Consider the following 13,267-nt stretch of genomic DNA (forward strand, 5'->3'; position numbering starts at 1 on the left):
TCTACATAACATGTAATGGTGGTTCTTTGGTCTAAATGTTGCACAGATTCTTTTACAGACCATCTTCAAGCCGCTTTCTGACCATCTCTTTGTGGGCGGGTCTTATTTACATGCCTCCACTTTGACAGCGTCTTCTCCCCATCAGCCATGTTGTAGTTTTTAGCGTTTCCATAGCGAATCTACTGACAGATATAAGTTACAACTAGAGACGTCCGATAATGGCTTTTTTGCCGATATCAGATATTCCGATATTGTCCAACTGTTAATTACCGATTCCGATATCAACCGATACTGATATATACAGTCGTGGAATTAACACATTATTATGCCTAATTTTGTTGTGATACCCCGCTGGATGCATTAAACAATGTAACAAGGTTTTCCAAAATAAATCAACTCAAGTTATGGAAAAAAAATGCCAACATGGCACTGCCATATTTATTATTGAAGTCACAAAGTGCATTATTTTTTTTAACATGCCTCAAAACAGCAGCTTGGAATTTGGGACATGCTCTCCCTGAGAGAGCATGAGGAGGTTGAGGTGGGCGGGGGGCGGGGTTGAGGTGGGGGTGGGAGGGGGTGTATATTATAGCGTCCCGGAAGAGTTAGTGCTGCAAGGGTTTCTGGGTATTTGTTCTGTTGTGTTTATGTTGTGTTACGGTGCGGATGTTCTCCCGAAATGTGTTTGTCATTGTTGTTTGGTGTGGGTTCACAGTGTGGCGCATATTTGTAACAGTGTTAAAGTTGTTTATACGGCCACCCTCAATGTGACCTGTATGGCTGTTGACCAAGTATGCCTTGCATTGACTTGTGTGTGTGAAAAGCCGTAGATATTATGTGATTGGGCCGGCACGCAAAGGCAGTGCCTTTAAGGTTTATTGGCGCTCTGTACTTCTCCCTACGTCCGTGTACCACTCCGTACAGCGGCGTTTTAAAAAGTCATAAATTTTACTTTTTGAAATCGATACCGATAATTTCCGATATTACATTTTAAAGCATTTATCAGCCGATAATATCGGCAGTCCGATATTATCGTACACCTCTATAGGTAGAACTCATTGCTACTTTGTATTAGAACGGGCAACAGAGGAGGATGCATGTGCATGTACGAGCCAGTCTGCCCCACAACAAGAGGATAGAGAAAAAGAAGGAAGTTATTGACTACGGCGTCGGACTACAATAGCTCTTTCGGTAATCCGGTGATGTCATCGGTGAAAAATGTCACAGGTTTTGCAAACTTCCAAACAGCTCGTTTCGAGGAAGTACCACGGAAGGCAAGGTTATTTTTATTAATATATCTCTGCAGTGTCACCGTAGTTTAATTTCAAATTTTCGGGACTTATGCAGATCCCAAATACATTCATTCATTCATTCATTTTTTATTCATCTCCTTTATTGATGTGCATTTTTGATCAATAGACAATTAAACTCTAACAACAAAACACATATTTACACACCTATGCTTGAGAAGGAACAGGATGAAGAAAATCGTATATTTCCTGCCCCCTTCAACATAATAAGTAGTTAATAGATAGCCCAGATTCACAAGCATACAAACCAAACAAATACATCCAAATATAATGAAAACAAACAAACAAACAAACAAAAAAAAAAAACAAGTGCAAAAACTTCATGAAGTACAAACCGAACAAAAAATAATATACACCTCACGGGATGATACAAAACAAATACAAAACCAGACAAAAAATAAGTAAAATAATAAATATAAAGCGAAATGTAAACACTTACGGCTGTCCATATGATCTTATTGTTCTGTCTATATTTTTTTTTTTCAATTGGAATATATTTCTACAATCTTTTATCTCATTGTAAAGAGAATTCCATAGTTTAACCCCCACCACTGATATACACATTTGTTTTAAAGTTGTCCTTGAATACTGATGTTTGAAATGACCTTTTCTTCCATGCTCTTCATTCTCAGAAGTGATGACAAACATTTTTTGTAAATTTGCTGGTAATGTTTTTTTTGGGTTTTTTTTGTTTTTTTGGGGGGGGGGCGGGGGGGGTTTAACACTGCAGCACTTTGAGGTTGTTTGCTCAACGTAAAGTGCTTTTTACAAATAAAATCTATTATTATTATTATTATGTTATACTTTTAGCCTTAAACATAACACATAATGTCTGTAACCTTACTAGCTCCTGTAGTTTCAATAAACCAGAATTAATAAATAGTATGTTACTGTGTTCTAGATAATCTGCTTTATGAATAATCCTTATAGCTCTTTTCTGTAGTTGATACAATGCCTTTATGTTACTCTTATATGTGTTCCCCCACACTTCCACACAGTAGCTGATATATAGCAATATAAGTGCACAATACAATATATGCATTGCCTTATAATCTAACACATATTTTATCTTATTTAATATAAAAATACTCTTAGACATCTTTTTCCGTACATGTGCAATATGAGATTTCCATGTCAGACCATCATCCAGTATCACTCCTAAAAATCTAAGTTCAGAAACCCTTTCAATATCAATTCCATCTATTGACAGTTTGATCGTTTAAAAACAGTTACCGATAGGTAAGGTTGTTTTGCATTACGGAGCCACTTTAACACCAACACATTTGAAAAGGTATCAATTGGTGTTTGATTTTTGGACAAACAACTGGTTAGCATTAACGTACAAACTGTAGCTGCTAACATGTCCTGGCATGTATCTAGATATAAGATGTATTAGCTGCCAAAATAGATCAAATAGAATCGCTTGTTTGCTGTTCTTAAATATGAGGGTGCTTCCTGGTAATGGGCTGCATCATTAATGTAGTGGTAATGTGAAATGTTAATTTTCTCGACGGCTCAAAATTTATTTTTTATTTCAAACCTTTCTAGTTTTCTTTGGGCCCTTTGCTCTCTTTGTCGTTTTTCTTATAGCCACCTCTCTTCACTGTTCCCACCACACACACACAGACCACATTGCGATCTATACCACTGGACGGCACATTTCCTATGTGGTCTCTATTGAAGCAGTCTTGTGCACATAAACAAACGCTAGCAAGACTCAGCTAACAATGGTGTCAATCAGGGCCGGCCCGTGGCATAGGCCGTATAGGCAAATGCTAAGGGCGCCGTCCATCAGGGGGCGCCAAGCCAGTGCCACAAATGTTGGAGAGAAAAAAAAAAAAAAAGTTGGTACTATTATTTCTAAATACAAAAAATAATCCCACGTTAATTAAAATGCAAAGTAAAGCCTATTTAATAGAAATATTATTTGTTACAACCCCCCCCCCCCCCCCCCCCCCGCCATCCCCCCGCACGGTGCGCCCCCTACCTTCCCGTATCATGACTCTTACCACATCAAAAAATCAACACAAGATGTCAAAACGGCCAAAACTGTCAGGTGCCCAGGGAAGAAAAAACAGGAAAGAAGAGGAGGAGAAACGAGAAAAAGACAGAGGTAGCAGGTATGTAACGTTAGCCTACATTAAATTATTTGTCTGTTACAGAATGTGATAGTAACCTGGCTTTTTAGCATTAAGCTAATGTTACATGATTCGGCAATTGCTAATCAATAAATAGCTAGTTCTGTTTTAACGTCGGGTTAATATTGTGGAGGGGGCTAAATTGTTATGGAAAATAATAATGTAACGTTAGGTAATTACAGTACTCCCACCTTACATTCCTCAGGGACATTTGTATTAGATCTTTTAAGCAGGTGTTTTTTGTTTACATTGTTATTGCCTTCTGGTTAGCTAATGTTTGCCCTGCAAGTAACAGTCACTTTTCCACCCCTTTATATATTAGGTAAGTTGTAATCCTAGTTGTTAAAGTGCACATCATTAATGTTAATTAAGCAATATCACATGAGAAGGAATGCTGTTTTTTAATTTCAGCACTGCTGTGATTCGGTTAAAGATAATCATAACATAACATTCTCATATAATATGTTAATTTGCTTTCTTTAAGTTAAAAAAAAGGTCAAAGACAAAGCTATTCGGTTTCTTGTGAGTATATACACTTCACTGCCGATGTGGGGGGGGCGCCACCTAAAATCTTGCCTAGGGCGCCAGATTGGTTAGGGCCAGGCCTGGTGTCAATGAAAACTCCACCATTCCGCCCACAAAGCCCTCTAAAATAACATCCAAAAACCGCCAACAATACACCATTTACATGTCGTGACCTGAATATTAACCAAGTAAAACGCAGAGGAACTACTTTTAGCGGCACATTGATCACAGAGAGCTAACTAGCTTATGCTGCTGCATTGACATATTGAGCTGCTGCATCACCTCTGAGTTGGTGAAAGTTAATTCTAGATTATAAATCATGCCTCTCACCTGGATAGTAGAAGGTTGTGGACGTAAATCGAGAAGTTGGTCAACTTTGACATCCAACTTAGACCCGAAAAAGACGCTAGATTGTGGCAACTTCTTTTCTAACTCTTCGTAAGGATTATGATCAATTCTTCATCTAAACGGGAAGGTATAAACATCCCAGTGAGAGCAGACAGTGTACAGTAAGTGATTGTTTTGTTATGTTTGTAAATTGTAGCAACACTGCTACATGATGCTTAATGTTTCACTAAAGCTGTATCTGTTTAGCACACAGCTTCTAAAAGTTGTAGATCATCGTCCTCCTTATTTTCAGGCTCAAAAATATAAGGTTCTGGGTCATCATTTGTCCCTAAGTAGTCTTTTTTTGTCTCTCATGAAGTCTGCCATGATTAGTAGTCTTGTTAAAAGGGAAAAGCGAACGTTGTGATGCGTCTGTGAAATGCTTAAAATGGGCAAAATATGTAAATATTACATATTGTTATAGTAAATGTCAGAACGTTTTGTTCATGAGAAAAATGCAGTTCTGTCATGTTACGGTTTTTTTTTTTTGTGCCTTTATTTTGAAGAGCCCACTCTTAATTCTGTTACTTCCTTTAATGCTGATGCTTGACTTCCTGCTGCCGTTCCGTCTGGCAACAGCATACTCACGTTACTCCAGGAGTGGTAAAACATGCTGACAAAGATATATTTCTCATATTCTGTGTGAACATTTGTGAGAGCTTATTTTATTGTGCCTCGTGTTTGTGTTGTTTATATGTCACCTTTAGGAGAGTCACTACGAGCTATGTGTGGAAGCTAGGCTAACTAGCTGAGCAAACTTAGCGGAAGGAGGTAGGAGGAGACTAATGGTTTATTTATTGTAAAACAAGTGGTTCATTTCATTTAAAACAATCGGGAAAATGTCATTATTTTTATTTAAATGAGAGCTGTAACTTGTAATTAAGCTTAATTCATGTGAAAATTCATTATTTAAGTTTACTAAAAAGATTTGTTTATAAGTTTAAAAATGTAAACATTACTTATGTATTGTTTTGTGGAAATATGGTACGATAATATGGTATTTTCTGTCCATCTTCATAGTTTTCACGGTGTCAAAATTGTGAGGAGAAAAGGAGGAGAGAATTAAAGTTACACCAGTCGAAGCTCTCTGCATCTTGTGTCATTAATCCAGGTGGGCCGCCACAGTTATGAATGTTACTACATTACATATATACTTACAGCATGTATATAAAATGTTAATGGAGGTGTCTGGATGTTTTTACAGTGCTTTGTAGGAGGAAAATAGCGACTCTCATTACCTGTATTGTTAGCTGACTTTTGCTAGCGTTTATTTACGATTTAGAATGCATGAACAAATAAAACCATACGTCTTCTTGTCGTACATAGGGATTGTGAACGATAGACAAAATTCCAAAAAAAAACGTGCAGTTCTGATGATTGTTTACACTTCCATAAAGTCAAATTAATAGTTAAATAATTATAATAAATTTTCCTGTCAACCGTGGAGACATTGTAGAGATATTTATAAATCAATCTTGCCTTCCTTCATATATGGTATCCATAACTGGTAGAAATCACCTGGATAGTAGAAGGTTGTGGACACAAACCCACAAGTTGGTCAACTTTGACCCGGAGATGGTGAGAAATACACAAAAAGACACTTGTTTTAACCCTTTGTGTGGATTATGATTCATTCTTCATTCAAACGGGAAGATATTATAAAGTTAAAGTACCAATGATTGTCACACACACACTAGGTGTGGTGAGATTATCCTCTGCATTTGACCCATCACCCTCACCCCCTTGGGAGGTGAGGGGAGCAGTGAGCAGCAGCGGTGGCCGCGCCCGGGAATCATTTTGGTGAATTAACCCCCAATTCCAACCCCTGATGCTGAGTGCCAAGCAGGGGGGTAATGGGTCCCATTTTTATAGTCTTTGGTATGACTCGGCCGGGGTTTGAACTCACGACCTATCTATCGTAGATAAGATAGTATATATATATCTTATTATATTATTATAGTTTGTTTCTATAATAAGATATTATGTATATTATATTTGACCCAACTTTCCCATTTGAGACACACATTAAGAGTGTCACTAAAACATCTCCGTAATATCGCAAAAATGTGTTCCATTTTGTCCACCAGCGACCCTGAGATCATTATTCTTGCGTTCGTTACGTCTCGTCTCCATTACTGTAACGTATTATTTTCGGGTCTCCCTATGTCTAGCATTAAAAGATTACAGTTGGTACAAAATGTGGCTGCTAGACTTTTGCGGTCAGCTGCGGTCCCCTCCAAGGTTTCTCGTTGTGCGCATTGGGTTGAGTTGTTTCTTGCCCTGATGTGGGATCTGAGCCGAGGATGTCGTTGTGGCTTGTGCAGCCCTTTGAGACACTTGTGATTAAGGGCTACAGTATATAAGTAACATTTGATTGAGATAAAAACATATCAGTCGGCATCCCAATGAGAGCAGACTTTGTACAGTAAGTGATTGTTTTATTATGTTTGTATATCTTGTTTAGCACTTAGCAATACTGCTACATGATGCTTAGTGTTTCACTAAAGCGGGATCTGTTGAGCACACTGCTTCATCCTCCTTATGTTCAGGCTCAAAAATATAAGGTTCTGGATCATCATTTGTCCCTAAGTAGCCTTTGTTGACTCTCATGAAGTCTGCCATGATTAGTACTGTTGATGTTGTTGAAGGGAAAAGCGAACGTTGTGATGCGTCTGTTAAATTAATACGCCGCCGTATGCTTAAAAGGATCAAAATACGTAAATATTACATGTTGTTATGAATGTTACTACTTATAATATATACTTATAATGTGTATATTAAACCTTGATGGATGTTTTTAGAGCGCGTTATAGGCGGAATTGATCGACCCACACTGACTCAATTGTTAGCTGACTTTAGCTAACGTTTATTTACTATTTAAAATGCTTAAGAAAATGTTTCTCTTACATAAGGATTGTGAATAAGTGAGCATTATTATTCTCAGCGATGTGATCAAGGAAGTTCTTTCTTTGTGGTCAGCGATGTCACAACATGCTTTTATTAGAACACGGAAGCCGAAGTCCGCATTAATACATGATGGACATTTTGGTTTCATTCTGAGAAACGCTCAGCCACTAAGTCATCCGAAACAAAACCATAACCGATGCGGCTGTGATGGAGCATATATAAAATGTAGTGTTTATTTATGATTTAGAACAGGGGTGTCAAAATCATTTTAGATGGGGGGGGTCACATGGAGAAAAATCTACTCCGAAGTGGGCCGAACTGGTAAAATCACGGCACGATAACGTAAAAATAAAGACGACTTCAGATTGTTTTCTATGTTTAAGAATAGAACAAGCACATTCTGAAAATGTACAAATCATAATGTTGTTGTTTTTTTACACTTACATGTTGCGGACGCGGTTAATAGTATTCTATCTTTATTTGTTATTTATACTCTCTGAATAAATGATGTGATAATGTTCATCAGTCAACTCATTGGTGTTAATTTTCAGTCTAACAAGATAAGAAAATAATGTCAAAATCAAATTACAGTATGTTATTTATGTAGTTTAATCATTTTTCTGGACTGATGCACTAACATGTGTTTTTTTTTTGTTTTTTTTTTACATATGTAGCATCATCTACAAATAATAATAATAATAATGTATTCGATTTTATATCGCGCTTTTCTATTGTTAGATACTCAAAGCGCTCACAGAGAAGTGGGAACCCATCATTCATTCACACCTACAAAGATACAAAGAATTGCTATTGCGACATCTAGTGGACACTAGGGATGTCCGATAATGGCTTTTTGCCGATATCCGATATTGTCCAACTCTTTAATTACCGATACCGATATCAACCGATACCGATATCAACCGATATATGCAGTCGTGGAATTAACACATTATTATGCCTAATTTAGACAACCAGGTATGGTGAAGATAAGGTACTTTTTAAAAAATTTTGTAAAATAAGATAAATAAATTAAAAACATTTTCTTGAATAAAAAAGAAAGTACAACAATATAAAAACAGTTACATAGAAACTAGTAATGAATGAAAATTAGTCAAATTAACTGTTAAAGGTTAGTACTATTAGTGGACCAGCAGCACGCACAATCATGTGTGCTTACGGACTGTATCCCTTGCAGACTGTATTGATATATATTGATATATAATGTAGGAACCAGAATATTAATAACAGAAAGAAACAACCCTTTTGTGTGAATGAGTGTAAATGGGGGAGGGAGGTTTTTTGGGTTGGTGCACTAATTGTAAGTGTATCTTGTGTTTTTTATGTTGATTTAATAAAATAAAAAAAATTTAAAAAAATAAACCGATACCGATAATAAAAAAAACGATACCGATCATTTCCGATATTACATTTTAACGCATATATCGGCCGATAATATCGGCAGGCCGATATTATCGGACATCTCTAGTGGACACATTTAGAACAGCAGTTTCTTTCAATCAAAAATGTCTGGTTTGTTTACGCTTGACACCTCTGTTTTAGAATGTATGAAAAAATGAGGATTTTAAATCATATACAAAAATTCCCCCCCAAAAAACTGCAATTCCCCTTTGATATAAAATAATCCACAAGCGAATGAACAATGCAAGTTGTGGTATTTGTATTTGTATTTGTGTACAGTTTGTACACAAAATCAAACGAATCGTTCATGGTGTCCTCTTCCTGAACAGGTTCAATCAATCAATCCATCAAAGTGTATTTATATACCGTATTTTTCGGACTATAAGTCGCAGTTTTTTTCATAGTTTGGCCGGGGGTGCGACTTATACTCAGGAGCGACTTACGTGTGAAATGATTAACACATTACCGTAAAATATCAAATAATATTATTTAGCTCAGTCACGTAAGAGACTAGACGTATAAGATTTCATGGGATTTAGCGATTAGGAGTGACAGATTGTTTGGTAAACGTATAGCATGTTCTGTATATTATAGTTATTTGAATGACTCTTACCATAATATGTTACGTTAACATACCAGGCACATTCTCAGTTGGTTATTTATGCCTCATATAACGTACACTTATTCAGCCTGTTGTTCACTATTCTTTATTTATTTTAAATTGCCTTTCAAATGTCTATTCTTGGTGTTGGGTTTTATCAAATACATTTCCCCCCAAAAATGCGACTTATACTCCAGTGCGACTTATATATGTTTTTTCCTTCTTTATTATGCATTTCCGGCTGGTGCGACTTATTCTCCGAAAAATACGGTAGCCCTAAATCACGAGTGTTTAAAAGGGCTGCACAAGCCACAACGACATCCACATCTCAGATCCCACATCAGGGCAAGAAAAAACTCAACCCAATGGGATATAATGAGAAACCTTGGAGGGGACCGCAGATGTGGGGACCCCTCCCTGGGCGACCGGTGCAATGGACGTCAAGTGGTTCAGGGTTCGTGTGCAGACAAAGTTTTTTGAACGGGAGATGTCTCTTACCTGTGGACAATTTTAGTCTTTGTCAGAGCTGTCGTAGCATCCTGGTGTGACGTGGAAATCAGGATGCGGTTAAGTGATGAGGGGGCATACACCCGGGACACAATCCTTAATCCGTGACCGCAGATACACTACCGTTCAAAAGTTTGGGGTCACATTGAAATGTCCTTATTTTTGAAGGAAAAGCACTGTACTTTTCAATGAAGACAACTTTAAACTAGTCTTAACTTTAAAGAAATACACTCTATACATTGCTAATGTGGTAAATGACTATTCTAGCTGCAAATGTCTGGTTTTTGGTGCAATATCTATATAGGTGTATAGAGGCCCATTTCCAGCAACTATCACTCCAGTGTTCTAATGGTACAATGTGTTTGCTCATTGGCTCAGAAGGCTAATTGATGATTAGAAAACCCTTGTGCAATCATGTTCACACATCTGAAAACAGTTTAGCTCGTTACAGAAACTACAAAACTGACCTTCCTTTGAGCAGATTGAGTTTCTGGAACAATACATTTGCGGGGTCAATTAAACCCTCAAAATGGCCAGAAAAAGAGAACTTTCATCTGAAACTCGACAGTCTATTCTTGTTCTTAGAAATGAAAGCTATTCCACAAAATTGTTTGGGTGACCCCAAACTTTTGAACGGTAGTGTATGTGGTCGGACAACTTCCTTTTTGAAGGTTTAAAGGTCGGCTGTTTTTTTAGGCACGTCACACCAGGAAGCTACGACCGGTCCGAGACATCTCTTACTCAAAAAAACGTCCACCTACAACAGGCCTGGGCAATTATTTTGACTCGGGGGCCACATTTAGAGAAAAAAATGTGTCTGGGGGCCGGTATATCTATTTTTAGGGACACCAATACAAAACCTCACAATAATGTCTGATTGAAGGCTAAAAACGTTATGACAGACCGCCTTAAAAAACGTATTAGAATTGTACATGTTTCTATGAAGGATAAAACACTGAATATTGACAAAATATGATTGTCACACCCCCTTTCGATCAACATATTTTACAATAAAGTGAAACGCAACAAAAATGCAACAAACAGTTAAATATGAATGTGAAGGGTACAAAATAAACCCGACCTACAATCTGATATATCTGATATATTACTAAGCTTTAGAACTTTGTTGTGAAAATCTCCTTCCGCGTCTGTGGAAACGCTTCCCGCCCACACTGCTTGGTGCCTCGTCTGAGCTGCTGTGACGTAGATTACCATAGTAACTAATTAGATGACCATAGTAACTAATTAGATTACCATAGTAACTGGTATATCATCCCAAAGCGCAGATTCCAACCATTGAAATACTTTGTATTGTTCAAGACTTATGGTCATTTGAAAACATGACTGCACATCATAATGGGAGCTACACTTTCCATCTTAAAGATCTAAAAAAAATATTTGGGAATGTCCGGCGGGCCAGATTGAAAAGCTTAACGGGCCGCATGTGGCCCCCGGGCCTTAATTTGCCCAGGTCTGACCTAGAACCTTCGAATCCATCAACTTTATTAACAAAGACACAAACATTAAGAGCATCCAGAACCTCTAACGTCACCCAAATGAGGAACCTACTTGTACATCTGATGCCTGACAAACTTCAGGTGAGGGATCTCGGCTCGGTTCTCAATCAGCCGCCACACGTCCTCGCCGTAGGACTCGTTGATGTAGTCGTTGACCGCCTCCAAGTACAGGCCGTACATCTTCACAGGGCTCGGTGCTGCCCGATTTAACTGCTCAGCTGAGGAGAGGTTCTTCTTGTCAGAGTGGACCAGACGGGAGCTCACCTCAGTGCTGCTCAACCTCATGAAAACCTCAGCCAGCCTCTTCAGGACAGCAGCTCCATTCAAAGAAGAAGAAGAACCCAACAGGAACTGACTGAGTGGGCAGGCGGCCACGGATCCGAATGTCCCCGGCAGCACCCGGCAGGTCAGAACCAGGCGGAGAGCCAAAAGTGCGGTACCAGCAAAGGTCTTCAAAGTGTTGTGTCGTCTGGAGCTCAACCTCAACATGGACCCCAGCTCAGAGTGTGCACCTGCAGGTGACATGTGCCCCCCGCCCCCACGTATATATCCCCCCCCCCCCAACTGACACTCTGCTGTCAGGTCAACAGGTGAGTGGATTTAAAATAGCAACAAGTAAGGAGTGTTTGTGTCAGCTGCTAAAGAAAAGACGGCCACTCAGTTTTTCCAGAAAACCTCAGCTCCAGTCCTCACATTTTTCTTCAACGTCCTACGTTTGGTGTGCACCAAACTGACTAATTATTTCCCAGAATGCATTGTTGTCCCCAGTGTCCGACATGAGGACGGCGTTGTTATCCATGTTTTGAACCGCAAGGATTTCCCTTGAAGCCGTCCTGACGGAACCCCCATTTTTATTTGGGAGGGGTGTGTCACTGCAGTGTCCGGATTCGAACCCACACCCCCTGCATGAGGATGTCAAATGAGCAATTCCTTACATCTTCACGTTAAAGTCATCTCTTTCCATTTTGCGGTTTCTAAAAAGCCGACGCAAAGCCGGACGATAAACCCGGATCCATCCGTTCATCCATCGGTTTTCTCCCACCGGGTCCGGGTCTTGGTAGGGAAGCCCAGACTAGTTGGTCTCAGACCCCCTCTTCCAGTTCTAAAGGAGAAACATGGATGAGTTCCCAGGCCAGCCGTGAAACATAAACCCTCCAATGTGTCCTACTGGTCTACTTAGGACCTCCTTCCGGCTGGGCCTGCCTGGAACACCTCACCTGGGAGTCGTCCAGGTGTCTAGCCAACATGATGTCATATAAAAACATGAACTATGAAGTGGTTATTGAGCATGCTCACTGGTCACATGGCAAAGGAATGTGGATTTTAGGGTCTAGCATGGTGGTAAATAACCTTGAAATACTTTTTTACTTTGCACTATTACAAATTTAATGATGCGTATCAATAAAAAGTTATTTATTAATTAATATAATGAATACAACGATAGATATACTTAAAATGTTCGATTTTATTTAACAAATGTAATGAATATATTTTAAAATGTCAATATCATGTTATATAATAAATGTAATGATAAATATACCTTAATATTTATACATACTGTATATATAATTTTTTAGTTTATGTAATACAATATACTGAAGTATTGCAATATGTAAAAAAAAAATACATGTAATAATAAATATACCTAAACACTTTAAAATTATATACTTTAATACATTTAAAGAAAATTATTATTAAATACCAAAATGCAGCGATAAATATGCTTGCAGATTTCAATATTTAATAAATGTATTGATAGATATAAAATCAAAGATTTCAATATTATGTAATGTCATAAATGTAATGATAAATATACCTGAATATTTCAGTAATATGATAAACATGATGACAAACCGAAGTCTTTCAATATTATGTAAAATTAAATGTAATATTAAATATATTTGAATACTATAATATTATATACTTTAATACATTTAATGAAAATGATTATTTAAT

At 37.9% G+C, this 13,267-nt stretch overlaps 1 protein-coding gene across 1 annotated transcript in view; it reads right to left on the bottom strand.

Annotated features, from left to right (window-relative positions):
- Positions 1-11,813, bottom strand: part of LOC133636081 (soluble guanylate cyclase 88E-like) — a 30,942-nt gene extending 19,129 nt beyond the window's left edge. Inside the window, exon 1 of the mRNA XM_062029726.1 lies at positions 11,364-11,813. Coding sequence (XP_061885710.1) covers positions 11,364-11,800 — 437 coding nt within the window. The 5' untranslated portion in view covers positions 11,801-11,813. The remainder of the gene's footprint in view (positions 1-11,363) is intronic.
- Positions 11,814-13,267: the final 1,454 nt, after the last annotated feature.

The sequence above is a fragment of the Entelurus aequoreus genome, linkage group LG20, assembly GCF_033978785.1.
Source record: "Entelurus aequoreus isolate RoL-2023_Sb linkage group LG20, RoL_Eaeq_v1.1, whole genome shotgun sequence".
Lineage (NCBI taxonomy): Eukaryota > Metazoa > Chordata > Actinopteri > Syngnathiformes > Syngnathidae > Entelurus > Entelurus aequoreus.